The following is a 20,471-nucleotide window of genomic DNA, read 5'->3' as shown; positions in this document are numbered from 1 at the left end:
ATCCTGGCAGCTTTTCGAATATGACAAGATTTTTCCTACATGTTCAAACTGTGTATGCACATTTCCATATCGAGCATCCGATGCGAAGAAATATTGAGGAGTTACGGGTATCTCGCGAGCGCATGAAGAGCGGGGTAGCGGCGACGATGATAATGGCGGTACTGGCGATCATTGGAATATCTTGGATGTGTAAGCATACACAATAGGGGAGAAACGTACCCAACAAACACGCTGCATAGCCAAATGCCGTCTAGAGAAGCGCATACTTTGATGTCATTTTTTGGCTCAGCTCCGGCGCAAGTTCACGCTAGGGGGTACAGCAAGGTGATTCTTGATCGATCTTCACTCACATTTTTGGTTTCGTAGCGCTACGAAGAGCTATGCAGCATCACTGGTTGCAGCATCATACGACTAACGCGACTGCAAGGCCCATATGGATAGATTGTAAGAGCAAATGAGGCTTTTATCCCACTGGAAATATCGACGGGAGGCACCTCCGCCGAATTTTAGTTTCCTGAACATTCAGGATGGTAGGCTGCTATAGATACCTTTTGTTCACTGAACTGCAGCTCCGCAGCACACTCAAAAAGCTCAAGTGGAAATAACGATGGGAAGATAGAGTCGAGGTCGAGCGTATGTGCTGTGACAACGTTGATATGGTCCAGAGAATACGCAACATCATGTGAGCCCAGGTTGTGGATAGTGAAATTCAGGGCTGGTGTAGCATGATCCGAGTTGCGAAGAAGCAGGCTGGATCTGTCCAAGACGGTCATTGCGCCACGTGCATAAGATGTGATCCCTGCGTGCTGCAACTTGCGGCTTGACGTCGAGCTCGTAATTGGGGCCCCAGGAGGTAAATTGCTTAGGTAACCGCCGGGTAGCGTATCTGGCTTGGTTGTCAGAGTTTGGAAAGTAAATGGATCCAAGGTGCTCAGATCGACGGTATTGTTCGGCGCCAAAAGATCGACCCATTGTGCGCATTGTTGCGCAGTTACCATGCCAACGCCTTCGATGCTTTAAACATCTGACTTAATTTGTCGTGACATCTTGTTACATGTGTCAAGCTCAGTCATTGTCGGTTGTAAGCATTTTACTTACCCTCTGGCCTTGTCGTATATCAACACGAGGCGCGCGCCGGCTGCTGCGGCGATCTCGAGTTTCTGTATAAAGAGACACCCTCTCCTTCGAACCAATGTTATGTAGTCAGGCAGGTCAGGTATTCTTGGTGGCAGAGTGTTGCACGCCTCGGCACTATCGCTGGTATTGTAGCTTGTCGCCGATAGTGGAAGGCTTACATTACCTCAAGCATGCTGATCTCCGGGAGTTCACTGAAATATTTGAGAAGTACTGCTGCCGCCTGTCCATGTGCCTTCTACTAAGAACTCGAGCTTCAAGGGATTATTGACTAAGGCGGATGAAGCGACAGAGACAGCGCCATTGCCCACTTCTAGGTGGAGAAGTGAGAAACAGGCCAAACAGAACATTATTGCCGGCGGCAACAGTGATGGGTACGCCTGCTTCCACAAATCGAGCAGCAGCAACAGCTAAAGACGTATGCGCCCAACCCGAGATGGTGCCTAAGGATAGAGTGAGAATATCACTTCCGTTATCGTGGGCGGAGTACATGACTGCGAGAACGACATCGCCGCGCTAGGTAGACCTGAATAGTCTGAACCGGCAATAGCGCCTGCCTCCAACAAAGGCCGGCGAGACACGTTTGTAATGGGTAACAAGACTCATCGAAGTTCTTAAGTACTTGGAAAAAGACGGACATGATCCTGCAGACCCTTCCAATATAAAGGCACAATCGAGTCTGGTCGTTGTATACGTCCAACTAGGATGTTGCCAGGCAAGCATACTCGACTATAGACGATGCATGATAAACGCACGTTCCCTAGAAGGCCCAGGTACAACCTCTTAGAGTCCGCATATTAAAGTTCGTTCTTTGTGTTGCCTAGTCCATTCATCTTCGAGCCTCGCGTTCCACTGACCATGCATGTAGTTGCGATATAAATATTCGAAATGTGCCTATTCAGCTATTCACCTAGAATAAGGCTTCGAATGCATCACTCTCGTTTGCCATTTTTAATTGCATTCTGCACCTAGCCAATCTCACGTCATGCAAACCAGCCAGAATCCCTGGGGCACCGCAATCTGCGCCTCTAGACTAGTGGCCGACCGCAATGTTGGCAGTATTCTTGACAAGCGCGCCAGCAGCCTTGCGCTCCTGCCTCCTCTTCCTGGCGAAGCTGACCATCTTGAACATAGACTGATCGAAGACCTGCGATGTCTCATCGATCGTGAGGCCCGAGACCTCGGGGTAGAAGAAGATGATGAGAACCCAGCCAATAAAACAGATAGCGGCGTAGAAGCCGAAGGTGCCAGACGGAGTGAGCGAGTGCATCTGAGTGAGGAAGGTGGAGGAGACGATGACGTTGGATCCCCAGCATGAACAAGTCAGAAACATGGTGCCCATAGCGCGTACGTCCTGGCTGAAGAAGTCGGTACTCATCCAGGCCGTGTTGCCGACCGATACACCGTAGGTGATGACGAAGAAGATAATGAACACCAGAACAACGATTGCGGCGCCTGAGATAGTCTTCTGCTCCAGTTCGAGAGTCGAGGTGTTGACGGGAATCCAGTGGAAGGCGATAGCAACCGACAGCAGACCAGCGCTCATACCCCAAGCAGTCCAGACGAGGATCTTGCGACGGCCCCAAGGGTCGGCAAACATGGCGTTGATGAATGTCATGACGAAGTTCGTGCCAGCGACGACGAGACCAACAGCGGTGGGGTTCGAGAATCCGACGAGAGCGAAGAGGGTAGAGGAGTAGTACATGAGCGTGTTGAAGCCAGACATCTGCGAGATGACCATGAGACCACAAGCCACAACCAGAGCACGGAAGTGCCTAGGGTTGGTGTGGAGCTCCTTGATGATCTGCCAGCGGGTCTTGCCCTCGGTTGCATGCTCGGCTTCGGCCATGGAAATCTTGATGAGCTTGATCTTGTTTTGGACTTGCTCAGGAGTGGCTTTATAGAATACACGCTGGAAGACAGCTGCGGCTTCCTCCTCGCGGCCCTTAACGATGAGCTGGCGGGGCGACTCTGGGCAGAACGGGAGGAGGCAGGCCAAGATAATGGAAGGAACACCTCCGAGGCCGACCATGTATCTCCAGCCGTGAGGGACGTAGACGAAGCCGGCACCAATCCCGTAGGACAGCACTTGACCACCGGTGATACTCATGTTGTTAAGACCCTGGGTTGGTTAGCGCGTATTTGTGAAATTGGCAACCTCAAGAGCTTACAATCATGCGACCGCGGTACTTGGTAGGGGCGATCTCTGCGATGTAGAGCGGCGCAATCATAGCAGCGCTGCCGACGCCGAAACCGACAATCAGGCGGCCGACACACATCTGAGCGAAAGAGTATGCGACAGCTTGGATCAAAGCGCCAACGGTGAAGAGGACACAACCAATGTAGATGCCAATCTTGCGACCAAACCTGTCCGCATAGACACCAGCCAGAATGGCACCGAAGAAGGCGCCACCTGAGCAAAGAGATGTGATTGCCTCCTTCTCTTGGTTGCTCATCAATCGTCCGTCGAGATCCTTGCCAAGGTATACCAGTACCGCAGAAACTGCATCATCAGCACACGACTTCCGAGGTAGAATGACTGAAGAACTCACTGATACCGGTGTCGTAACCGAAGAGCGCACCAGCGACTGAGCATGTAATAGTGACCAGCCAGACGAAGCGAGAAACAGGCGTCTGCTCGATGGCATCAAGCTCAGCAACAGCAAGAGCGGCCTCATCGCCACCATGCTCAAGGATATTTTCTTTGAAGTCGACCTCAGCGGTCTCCTTTTCAAAAAGTGTGGGGGCCATGGTACTGGTTGTAGTAGAATCGGTGGAAGTGGGGAACGATGGTCATGAAGCTTGAGTCACGTGCTTAGCAAACTGATCCGATGATCTGGGGAAACAAAAACCTGGGGTAGCAGTGGACCTTTTGTAGATCTGAGATTTAGTCGAGGCGATCCAGTCGCCATGTCGGCATTTGATGATTGCTGCGGAGTTGCCTACCACACCGTGTTTGTACAGTCGGGAGTTGAGGTTACACAGGAACGATCGAGACTGTGGCTGAGATCTAGCTGACCCTGGTAGAACGATATTCCCTCAACCCATAGAGTTCTAGACTTCAGTTGCGCGGTATGTGGGTTGACATGGAGAAGTTTGACGGTGGTGTATCGGCTGCTGCCATGTGTGCGGGTCTTCCAGAAATGCGGGGATAGATTCCCTGGGGTACAGTAGCACAGTGCTGCTTGTCGTAGCTTGTTCGGAGGTCGTTGATGCGGGGATATGAACTCCTTCCGATAGCGTGGATTGGCTTGTTGTAGCTCGCTCGAATGCGGGGATATTTCTTCCGTAGCGCGTGGTAGACTCTGAACTGGGCAGCCTGAGGCAAAGCCACGCGGAAAACCGCACCAAAACCCGGCTTACCGGACGTCGGCCATCTGTAATCAAAATTGATGAGCAACACCAAAATTGCCTTCAAACGCGATCTGACGATGATGAACGTAGCTGCACTTGTTGTGTGCGACATATTCGCATTTCAAATTAATCTTTGGATAACGGCGAAATGAGTTGTTTTACATGTTGTTGCCACACCGCGATGAAATCATTGCGGTCAGACTTGCTCTGAAACTTGATCTCCAGTTCGCTGTACTGGAAGCGGTTGAGATCGCCAATTCGACTGTGGCCGGACCTGCCGAACAGTGACCGAGACGACCTGTTCGAAGTCGTCGAAGCCACGGAGGTGTGTGTGCCTGACCGCACCAGACTCGGTATGCCAGGGGAGGGTGGTGGACTCCGAGTCGACTGACCAGAATCCCTCCGTATTGAGTTCGCATCTGTAGCGGACATTGTCGATGCAGACGATGACTTCCGACGCTGGAAGAGCTTGTCTCTGTTCCACCTCCCCGGCTCCTTCGAGAACACTAAAGTCACTTTATCACTGCTCTTCTTGTACACATCGTCGGTTAGCCATTGGAAAGCGTAGTGTGGTTCCTCGACCCAATGCGCCCGTTCATCTGGCAGAGCGCTTGTGTAGAACAGCAACACCAGTATGTCCACCATTCTGCCGTTGTGCTCCTCTGACCTCTTCCAGAGACGAACATTCTTTCTACGACACTCAGGTTTGTTCAGGTTCGACGACACCGTAAGAACACATCGATCGAAAAGGAGCTCCGCCGCATCTTTTCCGTTGTTGGTATAAAGAAGAGACTGCAACTTGACAGTTGCTTCCTGCCCACCGAAGGTATACTTTATGTCGGTACACCGCTTGTCAAGCCGGCCATGCGAGGCTCTTGGGAAGTCGATGGATACATCACCGTCAGGGTAAGACGTCGTAAGCGGAATGCTCGGGCCTGTTGCCGGGAAGCTCTGCATAGTCCATACCTTGACAGTCCCGCCCGAACGGTACACTGAACGGATTGCAAGCCCTGTATCTTCGTTGTGTCGCCAGTGGATGTCGCACTCACGCGACTCAGGAGGTCCGGAAGATGTTCTTCGTTCGACTTGGACTTTATGGCAAAGTCGTTTCCACTCAAGAGCGCTGTCTCCAAGGGCGAGAGTTATGAGCGAGGTGACGGAAAACCTAGAGTGGAGAGGGTGCGAGGAATCTAACTCAGGGGTGGTGTCTGCGGTGATTGGGCCAGAGCGCATTGAGGTAGGCGAAGTAGCGAAGTTCGATTCCGATGTCGAGATGGAAGGCACGCGACCGGTAGGCAACTGACCGAAGTACGACTGATCATGTAGTGCTGCACCTGGTGATGCCGTTGGGGATGGTGTAGTGTCGCCTGGCCGTAATGTGGCCGTCGACTCACTCATGTTTGGATTTGCGTCGAACCCCGAGAACATACCCGAGAACTCGGTGTCGAGGGTATATGTTCGTTGAGGTACTGGTGGCAGATTCCTTACTTCCTGTCGAACAGCGTCGCTAGGTGCGAGGTGCGTACGTCTTTCCACTGCTGCTCGTTTTGCGCGATTCTCCTCGATAACGATAGCGTCTTCCAGCTCCCTTCGAAGGTGATACAACACTGCGGCCGTCTGCGCATCCCCACTGGGTGCTGCCGCAGGGGTATCTCCTAGAGACAAGGGTCTTGTGAGACCAGCTTCTTGCGCAATGCGGTCATTCTCACTCTTTAGCCAACGACTGAAGACCAGCCATTCCTGGAACAACCCATCTGCATCATCCATGGCGGGGAGAGCTCTTGTGTCAGTGCGCGATGCATTCGCGAACGCGTTCGAGGTGTACCATTGTCCACCCAGACTCATCGACCGAAATGGTGCGGTATCAAGCAATCGCTGAGTTTGCTTGGTTGCCTCCAGGTGTAATCGACTGTCATGTTTTAGCTGACTGGCCAATGATGCAAATCGTGCTGATGAGCACCTACAGTTGCAGGAATGAAATGCACATCTGCAAAGCCTGGTAATGTCCCGAAATTTGCTTCCGCAGTCCATCGATCTCCTTCTCCTTGCCCATGTATTTGATCGTATACACCATCTTTGTGAAGTTCATCTTCTTGTCGATGAGGTTGTCTGCATACGGCTTGATGCTCTTCTCACATCTGTCAATCGTGTCCTTGAAATCATCGAACGGGAATGGCAGCGGTTTTCCATATTCTCTCATCAGCTCATCTAGCTCAACCAAGCAATGGTGGAAAGCCGTGAATTCGCGCACGAGACCTTCCACCTGGACTTCTGAGTTCTCGTTCGCATCTGCAGAGTTTTTAGCAAAACATCGACGAGGGTTCAAGGCGTGCCAGCGTACCTTTGAAGGCGAGGTAGACTCGTGTTGATACTTCTACTAGCTTCACGACATCTGAGGGACTAAAGCCGAACGACATAATCACTTGTCTGCGCCGCGCTGAAGCGCAGCTTTGATTGTGCTAGGGCTTCTCATGCACTGGTATCGTCGTTCAGAGGACCGGGACTGCTGTCGCCTGAATTCCAGGCTCCCATGAAAACAAAGTAGAGATGGGAACGGACAGCAACTGGAAAACTGGCAGGGCTACCCCAATAGCAGACCGCAGCGGTGGCTCAGCAGCGTGTCTGACAACCTGCTGCGGGCCAGGCACGCGCCCGCTATCGAGCTCATCGATGCCGGCCCCTTGAACATGCCGTCGAGGCTTATCAAGACATGGTTTTAAAACCATATGGTCGCGGTGAGGCGCAGTGCGCATGTTCGTGTGCGCGGGTACAGCCGAGCAATGAGATGGCGAGCGACCAACACGTGGGGCCCTGAACGGCAATTATCGTCTCTCGAACACGACCACCTGAAAACCGAAGAACCGCCACAGCTTACAGCCTGTGAATCCCTTGCTTGAGGCCATTCTGCAAAGAGCAGAACTACTTCCAGTCGTAACATGCGAGATGGGCATGCGATTCATGTGCGCTGTGCAGCTTCATCGCAGGTATCGCTGAGTGTAGACCATGGCTCCAAACAGTCACCGCGCGATTTAGTTGCATATGAAGTGAGGCTATGAAGCCGGTTTTGCATAGCATTCGACGCCACCGACAGCCTTTGGCGTCGCAATATCCAGGAATGAAACCCAGTGGAGCAAACCGGAAGCGTTCGCGAGATCATATGAACAGGTATAGCTCACCGGTGAGCACCGTTCCCATCTTAGGCGATGCACGATCCCCTGAGTATGCCTTACCCAATATTCATGGTGGAGGCTGAAGGGAACAATAGTACGCAGCTGCATGATTTGAGGGTTGTCGACCCAAGCCAAGGTCGCGCTTTAAGAAATACACATTGTCCACAAACCGATCGCCAGAGGGGATACGCTCAGACATTCGAACGTATTAATTATATGATTGTTGTCCTTTCGGCCCAATCTGCCGTAACCGATTGAAGATGGGCGTTCGCAAATGGATGGAGCGGCCGACCGTTCGTGGCCATCACGTTGGTGTTGAAGATTTGACTGAGGGTCAACAAGGCGTCCCGGTACGTGAGCAATGCCGTCGAAAGTTTGAAGATTTGCTGATGAAACAAGGAATCAAAACGGCGCAAATGGGCTCTCCAAACCATCGATGCCTCACCGTTCCAAGTTTGGGTTGTCGTAGTCGCTGGGATAGGTTTCTTGACCGACTCATTCGGTCTATTCGCGTTGAACGTGGTAACACCCATGATTGGATACGTTTACTGGCCAGACAACTTGGACAATGACGGCGTTCCGCAGGTTCCATCTTCAGTGAAGACAGCTATGATGTGCTCGACTCTTGCCGGAACCATGATAGGCCAGATCGCATTCGGCTTCGCAGCTGACGTCCTTGGACGACGGAAGATGTACGGAATGGAGTTGGTCGTAATCATCGTAGGAACGATGCTGTTGTTGATGAGCTCCAGTGGTGAGAAGAACAGTATGAACGTAAGCGGCTGGCTCATTGCGTGGCGCGCAGTCATGGGTAAGTGATCGAACTTGTCCTGGCTCAAGATCAACTGAATCGCCAAGTGTAAGAACATCCACGCTGACAGTTGTAGGAATTGGCATTGGAGCTGACTATCCCCTCAGCGCAGTCATAGTGGCTGAATTTGCGCCTCGGAAGTTTCGTGCACGTATGATGAGTTGGGTGTTCTTCGCTCAGCCCATGGGCCAGCTGCTCGCCAATGTACTATCCTTGGCGGCTGTCGAGGGCTACAGACCGTATATTACGAACACCGAGATGTCATGTTCAGTTGACGGGGTCGATGATCTAGACTGTTTCCGCTCAATCGATCGCTTGTGGCGGTTAGTCATTGGTATTGGTATCATTCCTGCGGTCTTGGCGCTCAGTTTTCGCTTCACTATCCCGGAAAGTCCGCGCTACAAACTCGACATCCTGCAGAATGCCTCGACGGTGTATGAGGATACCAAGAATTACTACGGGGCTCCGGAATTGGACGCTGAGCACGGTGAGCTGGAAATCCTACCTTCACACGAGGGTCAGCCGAGGCCATCCACCAGCGCCTCCGAGATTGCACCAGACGACGTTGTAGACTACAACAGCGATGACGATGAACACAGGTCGAGCACAGCGTTCACCAGACCTGTCGTGACCTCGAGCAATGAACTTCCACCAGGCGACCCAAACTACATCCCTCCACTCGCCTCTTGGGCCGATGCCAAGAATTTCTTCATCACCGAAGGCAACTGGCAGTACCTCCTTGGAACCTCGCTTGCGTGGTTGTTTCTGGACTTTGCTTTCTATGGGCTTGGTCTTTCGTCGCCACAGATTGTGAGCCATATCTGGCAGAATCCTAATGTTGGTCGTCCAAAAGTCTTCGACTCGCTGCGCGATAACAGCCTACACACCCTAGTCATGGTATCGATCGGAACCATTATCGGAGGTTTACTCATGATCAAAGTAATCAAGTACGCGTCGCCGAAGGTCATTCAGTTCTGGGGTTTTCTGGTGTTGTTTGTACTCTTCATCGTAACAGGTAGTGCGTGGACAAAGCTGTTAGACACAAGTCGGTCCGGTCTGATCGTACTGTACGTGTTGAGCCACATCGCGTTCAATCTAGGTCCAAATGTCACTACGTTCATTGTAAGTACTTCTCAGTCAGCCTCTTCCGGCACCGCTCACACCTCATAGATACCAGCGGAGATATTTCCAACGCGTTATCGATGCACTTGCCACGGCATTGCCGCTGCAGCTGGTAAACTCGGCTCGTGGGTGGTCCAGATCTTCCTTGCGTATGCTTTTCAGAACGACAATCAGGGTGAGCAGTATGACTGGGAGCGCGAGAACTTCGGTCATGTGTTGCAGGTCATGAGCGCTTTCATGGTCGCTGGAGCGGTGGTGACGTACTTTCTCGTGCCTGAAACCAGAGACCACGACAACAAGAGCCGGACCTTAGAGGTGCTGGCGTGCGGAAAGAAGGTGATTGACGAGCTCAATCGGCAGCGACAAAGAGAGGACGAAGAAAACTGATGGAAAAGGGAGACCACATAGCTCTCATTATAATTGGATCCTAACTTCGTTTACAGGCGTTCCAATTGCTCGAGTGCTGTGTTTTGAGCGTTGCCTTTTTGTGATCTCGATGACATCACAAGCGATTGGGTCGCGCAAGGAGAGGGTGTCATAAGGAGAATATGACTTTGAAACCTTAGCCTGTGTGACTGGAAGCAGATGCAGGTGAGCAGAAGCGTGATGTTACGCTGTTCATGGTGTTGAGGTGAGCTTGCGAAGAAATGACAATCGCCTCCGCAGCTCCACACGCGTGCCTTAGCTTTGTCCACATCCTCGGATCGCAGGAACGACACCATACCCGCGATTCTTACACTTCGGAAATTCAATGCACGTCATCTCCAAACTTCTTCGGGATACTAAGTTTCGTTCTGATGATCCATCAACCTGGGGAAGTCCCGCGTTGCAGGTACGTTGAGCATTATCACCGTGAAAAAGTCTGCATGTGTGCGAACCAGATGTATGTCTTCAGAAAAATCATTCTCAGCACCACCGTGGTGCGACAAACTCCAGGCCTTTCTTCTAAGATGTCCAGGCTTTGTGTCAATGGGTACAGGTAATGGATAGCATAGATGTTGTATTAGTTACTATCTAAGCTACGGTTTGTGTAGAGGAAACATCAACACTTTATCTCATCATTCAAGCCAGATTTTCGAACTCCGTGCCCACTCCAGTCCTCTCTCTTATCGGATCCTGACCTCACCCCTGACCACCTTCGGCGGCGCAGAATACCACACACTCCGGCTCCTCCCATCCCTCTTCAAATCCAATCGTCTCAAAACACGTACTTGTACCTTGCTATACAGTATCGGAGTCCACGAAATTACACTGTCTCCTCGTCTCCTTCTACCACCTCTGCATCGCAATTCCCACCGCTCTTTCCTTCATCAAGTTGTTCCGTTCCGCTATCAGCAGATCATTTATCTCAAATGCAATGTGTTGCACACCCTCCTGGTTGCTGTGCGCATCGAAGTAGGCTTGCATAACTGACTGGCCTTTGATGGGCTGCATGATCTCCATGACGGGCTCGTTCGCGTCGGGTTGCTGGGCGAAGGCTACAAGGACTTCGTAGAGGTCGCAACCAGTCTTGCCGTGGGGTTCTCGTCTTGGGGACTGTGGTGGAGTTGAGGATGGGGGCTCGGAAGGGGCCGATGCTGATGCCGAGGCGGGTTAGGCTGTCGAGGGTTTCGTATAGGTCGGGTGTGACGATGCAGATTTCAGTAAGGGAGCCGAGGATGGGCTTGGGGTTAGTACTGATTCGATGACGGTGATGCTGGATGTTGACGATGGACCGGCTTGAGTGAACTTTGGAATGGGTGGTTCATGCCTTCTCACGATGGAATAATTCGTCTCATTGCATATTTTGGTCTTGCTACGAGCACTTGTTAATACGGTCGTCAGTCTTTGTGCTTCATACGCATAGGTATTGTGAGTGTTATCGGTCCCGGCCTCGTTATTGAGAAGAATGAAGTACGAATGCTTGTGGACTGCCATATTGATGACGACTAGCTTTCCATCACTGCACTAATACTCCAGCCCGGCATGGCTTGGATCGTCAGATTGACGATACTGTGTCAAGACCAATCACATGCCGGCTCAGTGAGGCTGGGAAGAACGAAGTGATTTTTTGGTTTGCAAACCACCACCAGGTACTCCGAGTTGGGCAAAGGCTAGCAAATGATACAAGTACCGCTGACGCCCGCCGGTATAGTGCCCTGAATTTCATACAGATCACGACCGACAAGAGAGGCCGATGCACTGCTAATAAATCCAAGTCAAGCCTTGTGTGGAAGGGTTGAGATGGTTGAGTTGATTGATCTTAAGAGCTATTGGCCGTGAAGAACGACACAGTGTAAAGCATCTTTTTGAGTGATGACATTGCGGGAGGGAAGAGTCGGAAGTACAGTGCCAGTATTGCCAGCTTCTGTAAGTATATTCCAGTGTCGTAGAAGTAGTTCTCCACGAACTGTACCTGATAGTCGCTGTCGGCTTCTCTTCTCTTCTGGAGACTTTAGACAAATGTTACCTTTTTGAGACCAATGGCGCGAGCTGTTGATGGCTCCGGTGCGTCTGCCTCATCGCCCGACATACCACCCCAGCTGTATGTGTTGCAGTAGTTGCAATAAATGAAGGTGTAACCGCGCAGGGCAGTCGGGTCAAGGGGAAACTGCGCGAAGCAGTAGAATCAGTATATATTGTGTTGTTCTTGTTCAGTGCTTTGTCTCTCTCACCGGGCCATCAGGGTCTGTTTTTATGACGTATCTGTCGTCCAGACAGAGGTAGAAAAGGCTTGTTGGAAAGGGCAAGAGCACTGCGCCAACACGCGTGGCACACATGACCTCTATACTCCATAAACCGTCACAGTATGTCATAACATCGTTGATGAATAGCGCGATAGAATTGAGTACCAGGGCAATTAGGAAGCCATCGCTGATTGTGGGGTACTGCCGTTGCATGAACCGTGGAACGAGACGGCCAGAGGCTAGGAGCGTAGCAACAGCTAAGAGGGTTGCCTCTATGAGCTTGATGAGTAGCTGTTAGCATGTCCACATTCACAAGCTAGTCTTCCATAGAGGATGGGTACATACGATCACAGCTTCTGGGGCGAGGCTACGCGCCACGACCGTTGTCCCTTGTTCATGGATCAGGATGATCTTTAGCCTGATGTTCAGACCAAGTGGATGTTCACCCGTTGTCGTTCCCGCGCATTGGTGAAGCACTGCCCGCTTTGCTTACATTAAATTCGTATTTCCGTCAGATAGAAGGCTGCTATGTTCCAGATCGTCGACAACGGCGGTGAAGATTAGATGATTGACCTTTGAGGCGCACTCCGGGTTAGCGATGAAGAAGTCAGGGATGTGCCTCATATCGCCTGTTGCACGAGACTCACAGATGCTGATGCCGTTCATGGCTGATGCATCAAGCCCGTGGCTCGAGTGTGTTCATCGGATTCGTTGGTCGTCGGTGTGAGTTCCATAATGAGTGGTTGATCCGTGGTTGACATGCGGCTGCAAAGTGTAGGTAATCGTTGCACTGATAAACCCATTGCAACTGCACTGTCCTGTGTGCCCACATCGCGTGAGCCTGCTGGCAAATACTTCCTCCATAGCTGCTTTGCAGTGATCTTGAACAACGGCAGTACGAGTTCAATGTAAGCTGTAGCTGCTCACCTTGATTCGAAATCAGGCTTAGCATTGTACGCTTTCGAAGGGAAAAGTGTATTTCGCTCTGCGAAAACCACACAGTGGTACTTCTCATGGCGCGCTTTGGAAAATACATGCAGTCGTGACGTCGGGGATCGAGGGACAATGGTATAGTCATACTCATCCAGTAGCTTAGTGACAGCCTTGGACATTTCTAACATTCCTTCCGTTGTAATGACCGCAAAGTATCGCCCATCTGGCAAGAACGCGATCCCTTTTGGCTGCCCTGAGGCTTCCAACACACTCATTACCTTCACAGCAGCACCATCTCGTACGATAGTCCCTTCGTCATTAAAGTGTAGGACGGCCTTCTCATCCGGTGAAAACACAGGCCGTGGGATCCAAAGAGAACAAGAATAATGTCCCTTGTGTCCGTGCATTGCCTGAGTACGTATATTAAAAAATCTTATGCCGATGCTTGCCATGTTCGATACTCACATTTACGTTCACCTGATCAGCACCTGAATCCGATCGTCATAGTGAGACGGTATTATCGCTTGTCACAACGAATTTCCTTCCATCTGGGGCACGTCTCAGCCTATAAATCTATCGACTTTTCCTCACAGTCCTCAGGGGTGCTAAGGTCCGTGCACAGCATAACACGATCTCGTTCTTTTCGACGATCGATCCGATAGCAAGAGCTATCAATAGACCAGGTTGAGTGAATGCAAGGCCTTCCACGTAGTTGTCGCATTAGAGCTCATCTTCTCGCGTCTTGACAATGGTAGCTTGAACTACATCGACAAGCTGCAATTGACGGTGAATGGCGACTAAGAGTAGGGACCCATCCGGAGAAAACGAGGTAGCCTAGACCACTCGCGCAAAGTACGTTGCATTTCTTGGATGATGAGAACCAAATCGTTCAGTTCGCGACCATCCTCCTCCATAGCGTCTGTCGTAAAAACGACGGGTCTACCATCCGGCGAAATGGTTTGGACATTCCACTGCTTTGGCTTTCGGAGCCTTCCGTATCAACCCTGTATAAATGCTACGAAGCTTCGTAGGCACGTCGCCTGGAGATACTGCAACGGTGCAGTTGCTTAAGGAGGGACTAGAGCCTCGTTGCTTAAAGTCGGACTCTGAGGTCTGCCATATGATTAGGAACGACGGCCGCTCACGCAGACAGTGCGCTTGATACTAAAAAGCCATTGGACAACATAGACCGCCATTGCTCTCCGCTTGGATCCTCAAAGGCGCAGCAGATGTCGACAAGCTTGCGAATACAAGACCGAGTCTTCTCATGTTCCAAGGTTTCCATCTCATGGAGCCTTCTGCAGAGAAAGTACACTGTCTAGCCTCGCGTAGGCCCACCGGGCGATTGCTCTTCATGAGTATGCATACAAGGAAGTATGCTGCGAGTGCCTCATCGTCAACAACGGCTTCGTGACTCTCCATGAGGCCACGCAACATGCTCTCGGCCTCGTTCAGATTTCTATAAGATAAGACCATGACGATGCTGAGGTGGTGCCGCAGAGTGAAAAGGGTGACCATAGGTTGATACATTCGGACGTTTGTTTCCATTCCTCAATCGAATGACACAAATGAGGGTTAGCTTGGTATACCTTTCCTCTATCATGAGTCGCTCGATCTTTTTCAGTCTCTTCTTGATTACTCGTCTGAGCAGAGGTGACTTTTCGGTCGACTTCGCGACGCCGAGACCGACCATAGAGATGGAGTCATCCGCATGAACCGTGGAGGCGGGTCCCGACAGGTCGGCATGTGGTGGAGGCGCATCGAGATCAGTATCCTGCACCCAGCCGTGGATATGTTTGTACTCTTGGCGTTGGGCCGCAGATTCATAGCATATGCCGGAATCGTAGGGGACGTCTTATGACACCCACCTGCTCGGATGCATCTCTGAAAGAGTCCCAGGCTGGGTGTGGTATATCATCAGGAAGGGTTCGAGCGTTATGCGAGAGTGCTGCTAGCATGGTTCTAATCGATCGACCCGTTCATCTAGCTGTTATGACTCGTCTTCGATGATTGCCCTGATTGCCCGATTGTGCGATTGTCCGATGTACTGGGATTGGGCGCGATATTCACACTGGACAGATGTTGAACGCTGTACTATCAGATGGTGTCATTGCATGCTTAATACGAGATTTAGAATCTGGCCAGGCCGACGGAAATCTCCAAGGCCCTCGTGTAGACTTGTATCTGCTGTCTGAAGTGCGCGACTTGGACGGCGTACTTGTTCGACCTTGAATGTTACTGACAACCGCTTCTAGCCGAGAGAAGGTAGATGCAGCATTCGTAAGTAACGTCGTAAGAGCATCTCTGTCCCACCATGCTGGGACCTCTGAATTGGACTCTTTCTCGATGAGTCCTAGCTCTGTCTGGAGTATGAACAAAACTGAGCGGAAGGCAACCACCTCGCCGGCGAAGCCCTGCAACGTCTCATCGATCGATTTGAACTCGTCAATACCGGTCTCGAGGCCAAGAACGGCGGGCAGTAAGCTTGTTGCAAGCGTCAACGCTCCGGCGGTCAGGCCTACAATCGTGGCGGGATTCCTTGATCGTAATGGCAAAGCCTCGTGCCTAGAGATCCGGCAACGTCGAGATGCTGTCGTAAAGGTGGGCCGAGGTGGGAGGAGGGAAGGCTGAGTGTAGGAGGCAGGCGCAGTATGTATGCTCCACCTTCCAACACACGCTTGTCGACACAGTGCGAGCAGTCGCGATCTGCAAGGGTCGGCGGCTGACAGCGCCATTGGTCGACACTGCGAAGCGAGCCTTAGTCACTATACTTGGCGCAAGGGCTGTAGAACGCGAGCGCAGCCTCCGCCTTGTGACGAGATGCGTACGAATCCGGCAACGACACAACAAACTTGGAGGGAGGCTGAGGTTCTCTGCGTGAGAGCAAAGATGGAAGGCAGTCGAGTGAAGGCGCTATGGATGTATGGACGTTGATGTTGAGACTGCCCGTAAGCTCTCATATCATTTTCGACTTTCCTTTTTGCCGCCTGACGCGCTCATCGTACTCCCTCACCAACTCAGCCGCACCCTCGAGATCCTCCGAAGGTAGCCAGTCGTGGCTGTCGTAGCCTTGCCACTTCACGAGGTAGTACTTCCTGCCATCATCGTCGTAGTAGTGCTCGATGACAGACTCGACTACGTACTCTTCTGCATCTTCGTCTTCGCTGCCGTCCGCGGTTGTGTCGATCTCGAGATTCGAATGATGAGGCGCCGAGGGAGCAGCACGAGGCGTGTTGTGGACAGCGAGATTGGCATCGTGGTACTTGTGTACTTTGACGGTTGATGGGGGGTCTGCAGGGATGGAGGCGGCTTCCCTCCCGGAGTCTGATTCTGCGATTTGTGACGAGGGCGGGAACATGAGTGTTTGCTGGGGTTCGACGCTCTCTGTCTTGCGCCGCTTGCTTGGATGCACGACGTCGTCGTCGTCCGAACTCGCCGACTCTGACTCTGCTGCTGCGATGCCGCCGAACCTGCGTGCAAACTGGAGTGGCACGGCCGCACTTGAAACATAAGCACGTTTGTTGTCTGCTGCGGCAGTGACGATGTCGCCGACATGTGGCGCTTCTGCGTGGCGCTGCTGCAGCCCTTTTGGGGGCGCAGGTCGACGCAGCCGCACTGGAGAGGAGAGCGGAAGTGCACTGTTGGCTACGAAGGCAGAGCGCATCAGGCCTGGCGATGTTGGTTCTGACAAGTCGTCCTCGGACTCTGCTTGCTCGGATTCCATGCTGGTCTCGGTGGTCTCGGTGGCCTCGGTGATCTCGGTGATCTCGGCGATCTCGGTGATCTTGGTGATGTCGTCACGTGACGTGGGTGGCCCTTGGGTATGTGTCTGGCTCGGCTGGCCGTCGATGATCTCGCCCTGGGGAAGCTCGCGATGAGAAGCGCTACCGGATAGCAAGCCCCCTCTTCCCCGCCAGCGGCCTCCTCCCCCGCCCCTGCTTCGCCCTCGCCCCCTCCCCGCCACGCGCGCATTCTTCTCCATCCTCCTCCGGACCTGCTCCTGCTCGTCCTCCCGATCCGCAACAGCCTGCGCCTCGGCCTCGACCCGGAACTGCTCATTCTCGAACCTCTCCAGCTCCCTCGGGCTCACATACTGCAGTATGCGACTCACGTCCACCCTCTCGACCTCGGTCCCGCCCCTCTCGCGCTCATCGCTGCTCTGCACCCACGTGCCCGTCTGCTCCTGCCCGCCCAGGTACGTGATCTCGACGAAGTAGAAGTTGCGCCCCAGTCCGTCTTCGGTCTGGCGGCGCTCGAGGATGCGCGTGAGTGCGTCGGGGATGGGGCAGTCGTCGGGTACGTGGGGCGACACGGAGACGGGGGCTTGGCGGATGTGCCAGATGTTGTCGTAGACGGCGGGGGAGGGGGTGTAGGACTCCCATTCCCACTGCACGCGTCAGCATGCGACACACAGCGGGCATGGGCGCAGAGCGCATACTTACAATCATCGTGCTGCCTCGGCCGCGACCGCGACCTCGGCCACGGCCGGCTCGTGGCCGTCTCGCGGACATGCTGGGCTGCTGTATGTGCGCGTGTCCAACAGCGCATACACTTCAAATAGATATGGTCGCAGCGACTGCGGCCAATGGCTGTTGCGACGCGTCATGGCGAAAGGTGCTGGCTCTTGGTGCACCCAGCGCGAAGTCGCGATCTGGGCGTTTCCGCGCTGACGTAATAATCGCTCCTGGCTTCCGGCTTCCTGCTGGCCTGAGGCCCTACTTCACCCTCGCTCCACTACCATCCATCGTAGAGACAAAGATGCCATCAAACCCGTGTCGCGTGCTCGACTCGATCTGTGCAGAGAACGAGCTCCTCCAGCAGGCGCCATTGACGCTGTGCAGCTCCCGATGCCGTCCGACAAAGGCAGCCCTGTGCGCTGTGTTGTGTCATAGTAATTTCGTGCTATCAATCTTTTCCTTCACACCCCTGGCGCACATCATCAGTCTCGCGAGTCGATCGCTGCTCAAGTACTGCAAAGCCCGTGATGCGTAAAGCTTAGCATTCACTTCTATGCATGACCAATCCTGTGGCGCCCCATCACCACCCAATCGTCGCTCTTCCCTTCCACTAGCGGCTTCCTCGCAGCATCAGTCAGCATCATGGCGGCGCGTCCAGGGCATGTCTCTGAAGAGGAGATGGATCGCCGAATGCAGCGTCGTTCTCCTGATCGTTCAGACTCGCCAGCACCTTCTACCACCAGACCTGCTTCAATCAGGTCCTCGACCACAGCACATGCTGGCCTCGTTCCAGCCAAAATGCCTGCTCCCACACTTGGCTGCCAGATCGCGCCCCACTACGACCGCGAGCAGTGGCCCTATAACAGCGAAAGTGACACTACTGACACAGAGAGCGAGGCCGAGAGCGCAGCGCAAGAGGAAGCCGTCGAGGAAGCTCTCGAAGAAGCTCTCGAAGAAGCTCTCGAAGAAGCTCTCGAGGAAGCCCTAAACATCGAGAAAGCAGAGACACAGCACTCCCGCGGTATCACCCCAGCACTGTCCAAGATCAACACCCAACGGTCTAGACGCAGCCGCAAGGATGTTCCACAGGCTCCAGTTGGCTTCTGGCACTGGCAAATGGTAAGATGGCCGCATCGCTGGAGGTCTTTGTGCTGATTCGACAGGCTGGCGTGCGACTGCACGTACTCAAGCTGTGGCTTCGAACAAGTGAGTGCAAACCCTTTTCTCCAGCGCCGCGCAGGCTCATCAATGTCCAGACCTCATCCTGGCTGTCGCCATCATAGCCTTCCTGTGCCTGTTCTGGGGCGCTTTGTTTCGCCAGAACGACAACGTCAAGCACCTGAAGATTCTGGTAGTCGACTTCGATGGCCAGGTTGCCCCTTACAATCAGACTACGCCATTCGTGGGACCCTTCGTGACCCGTACAGTCAATGGCATGCTCGATTCAGCCGGCATCGTTCCCGGGTACACTTTTCGATCGCCCAAGGACTTCGACTACGACCCTCTCAAGGTCCGAGAGGCCGTGTACGACATGCACGCCTGGGCCGCAGTAGTCATCAACCCGAATGCGACTTCCCTTCTTGACTACGCCATCAGGCAAGGCAATCAAAGCTACGACCCTGCTGGCGCCTGTCAGCTGATCTACAACTCCGCGCGCGACCAGACCACGAGCTCATCCTACATCGTTCCTAGTCTGACCGCGCTTCAGAGACGCGTTGGCGCCACCTTTGGCTACTCATGGATCCTCCACCTCCAAGCAGACCTCCGGGAGCTAAACACCATGGATGCGCCTCAGGCACTGTCTCCTGGTATCGACTTCACGACCTACGATTTGCGACCCTTCGGCCCGCCCGTCGCCACGCCGGCAGTCAGCATCGGCCTGATCTACCTGATCATCATCTCCTTCTTCAGCTTCACTTTCTTCCTGCCCATCCACATGAAGTACCTTTCGCCCAAAGGTCACCCACCGCTGCTCTTCCGCCATCTCATTGCTTGGCGCTACATCGCTACTGTCAGCTCATACTTCTTCTTGTCACTCATCTACAGCTTCGTCAGTCTCGCCTTCCTCATGCCCATGAGCAATGCACCGGCAAGCCACGTGTGGCCAGCTGTGAATGCGAACGCATACGGGCACGGCACATTTGTGGTTTATTGGATGGGCAATTGGATCGGGATGATCGCATTTGGGCTGGCGAGTGAGAACATGGCGATGCTGCTCGGTACACCCTGGACGGCGCTATGGCTCATCTTTTGGGTAATCTCGAATGTAGCAACAGGCTTCTACGCGCTTGACCTTGCACCGAGCTTCTATCGCTGGGGATATGCATGGCCGATGCATAACAGTCAGTCTTCCTCTTACCTCCTCCCCCCTCCCCTCCCCTTTATCAGATGCAAGTAACTGACGGAACCCAGTCGTCGAACTCACGCGCTCAACCCTCTTCGACCTCCAACAGTCCCACGTAGGACGCAACTTTGGCGTCTTGTTCGCCTGGGTCGCGATTGACACCATCCTCTTCCCGATTTGTTGCTACTACATGCGTTGGAACACCGCGCGGGTGAAGCGAAATGCTGCACAGGCCGAAGCCGAGTGGCACGCGAAGATGGAGAAGGAGCGGGCTGAGCCGAGCCTGATGGCAAGGGTCACTACGAGGGGAAGCCGGTACGGTGGAGCAGCCAGGGCGCGGGAGGGTGAGGCGTGAGCATGGGTTACACGTAGAACTGGCTACGCATCGGTAGCGGTCAACAAAACATATACAGACCGAATGTTAAGTCATATTTTGATAACAACAGCGCGATCTGTTGAGGACGCGTAGATGATCCCAGC

The 20,471-nt window shown here is 53.1% G+C and overlaps 8 protein-coding genes across 8 annotated transcripts; 3 read left to right on the top strand and 5 right to left on the bottom strand.

The window, feature by feature from the left end:
• Positions 1-302: 302 nt before the first annotated feature.
• Positions 303-2,012, bottom strand: BU25DRAFT_476697 (uncharacterized protein; the record flags this gene model as incomplete). The annotated part of the gene is made up of 6 exons (XM_033710959.1): positions 1,446-2,012; positions 1,296-1,347; positions 1,099-1,251; positions 549-1,014; positions 351-378; positions 303-307 (listed from the first exon to the last, which is right to left on the bottom strand). Exons 1-6 carry the CDS (start codon positions 1,624-1,626, stop codon positions 303-305), a joined length of 885 nt encoding a protein of 294 aa, XP_033558636.1. The 5' UTR covers positions 1,627-2,012.
• BU25DRAFT_161268 (general substrate transporter) lies at positions 2,013-4,249 on the bottom strand. Its single transcript, XM_033700722.1, has 3 exons — positions 3,687-4,249; positions 3,306-3,637; positions 2,013-3,256 (listed from the first exon to the last, which is right to left on the bottom strand). The coding sequence occupies exons 1-3, from the start codon at positions 3,883-3,885 to the stop codon at positions 2,168-2,170; spliced, it is 1,620 nt and encodes a 539-aa protein (XP_033558635.1). The 5' UTR covers positions 3,886-4,249; the 3' UTR covers positions 2,013-2,167.
• BU25DRAFT_161267 (uncharacterized protein) lies at positions 4,250-7,054 on the bottom strand. The gene is made up of 3 exons (XM_033700721.1): positions 6,830-7,054; positions 6,453-6,777; positions 4,250-6,397 (listed from the first exon to the last, which is right to left on the bottom strand). The coding sequence occupies exons 1-3, from the start codon at positions 6,903-6,905 to the stop codon at positions 4,615-4,617; spliced, it is 2,184 nt and encodes a 727-aa protein (XP_033558634.1). The 5' UTR covers positions 6,906-7,054; the 3' UTR covers positions 4,250-4,614.
• A 337-nt stretch (positions 7,055-7,391) lies between these two features.
• Positions 7,392-7,772, top strand: BU25DRAFT_161361 (uncharacterized protein). Its single transcript, XM_033700723.1, has one exon. It carries the CDS (start codon positions 7,541-7,543, stop codon positions 7,739-7,741), a length of 201 nt encoding a protein of 66 aa, XP_033558633.1. The 5' UTR covers positions 7,392-7,540; the 3' UTR covers positions 7,742-7,772.
• Positions 7,773-7,918: 146 nt separating this feature from the next.
• On the top strand, positions 7,919-9,978 carry BU25DRAFT_433634 (MFS general substrate transporter; the record flags this gene model as incomplete). Its single annotated transcript, XM_033708793.1, has 4 exons — positions 7,919-8,008; positions 8,058-8,469; positions 8,546-9,591; positions 9,640-9,978. 4 exons carry the CDS (start codon positions 7,919-7,921, stop codon positions 9,976-9,978), a joined length of 1,887 nt encoding a protein of 628 aa, XP_033558632.1.
• A 2,955-nt stretch (positions 9,979-12,933) lies between these two features.
• Positions 12,934-13,642, bottom strand: BU25DRAFT_424203 (uncharacterized protein; the record flags this gene model as incomplete). Its single annotated transcript, XM_033708269.1, has 2 exons — positions 12,934-13,138; positions 13,185-13,642. 2 exons carry the CDS (start codon positions 13,640-13,642, stop codon positions 12,934-12,936), a joined length of 663 nt encoding a protein of 220 aa, XP_033558631.1.
• Positions 13,643-15,256: 1,614 nt separating this feature from the next.
• On the bottom strand, positions 15,257-17,701 carry BU25DRAFT_424202 (uncharacterized protein; the record flags this gene model as incomplete). The annotated part of the gene is made up of 3 exons (XM_033708268.1): positions 15,257-15,934; positions 16,204-17,577; positions 17,633-17,701. 3 exons carry the CDS (start codon positions 17,699-17,701, stop codon positions 15,257-15,259), a joined length of 2,121 nt encoding a protein of 706 aa, XP_033558630.1.
• A 744-nt stretch (positions 17,702-18,445) lies between these two features.
• Positions 18,446-20,450, top strand: BU25DRAFT_433630 (uncharacterized protein; the record flags this gene model as incomplete). Its single annotated transcript, XM_033708792.1, has 5 exons — positions 18,446-18,766; positions 18,811-18,853; positions 18,904-19,989; positions 20,060-20,306; positions 20,384-20,450. 5 exons carry the CDS (start codon positions 18,446-18,448, stop codon positions 20,448-20,450), a joined length of 1,764 nt encoding a protein of 587 aa, XP_033558629.1.
• Positions 20,451-20,471: the final 21 nt, after the last annotated feature.

This window comes from Macroventuria anomochaeta (genome assembly GCF_010093625.1).
Source record: "Macroventuria anomochaeta strain CBS 525.71 unplaced genomic scaffold BU25scaffold_31, whole genome shotgun sequence".
In the NCBI taxonomy this organism is placed as follows: Eukaryota; Fungi; Ascomycota; class Dothideomycetes; order Pleosporales; family Didymellaceae; genus Macroventuria; species Macroventuria anomochaeta.
The sequence above is the reverse complement of the archived record's forward strand: the minus strand, read 5'-3'. Positions and strand labels throughout refer to the sequence as shown.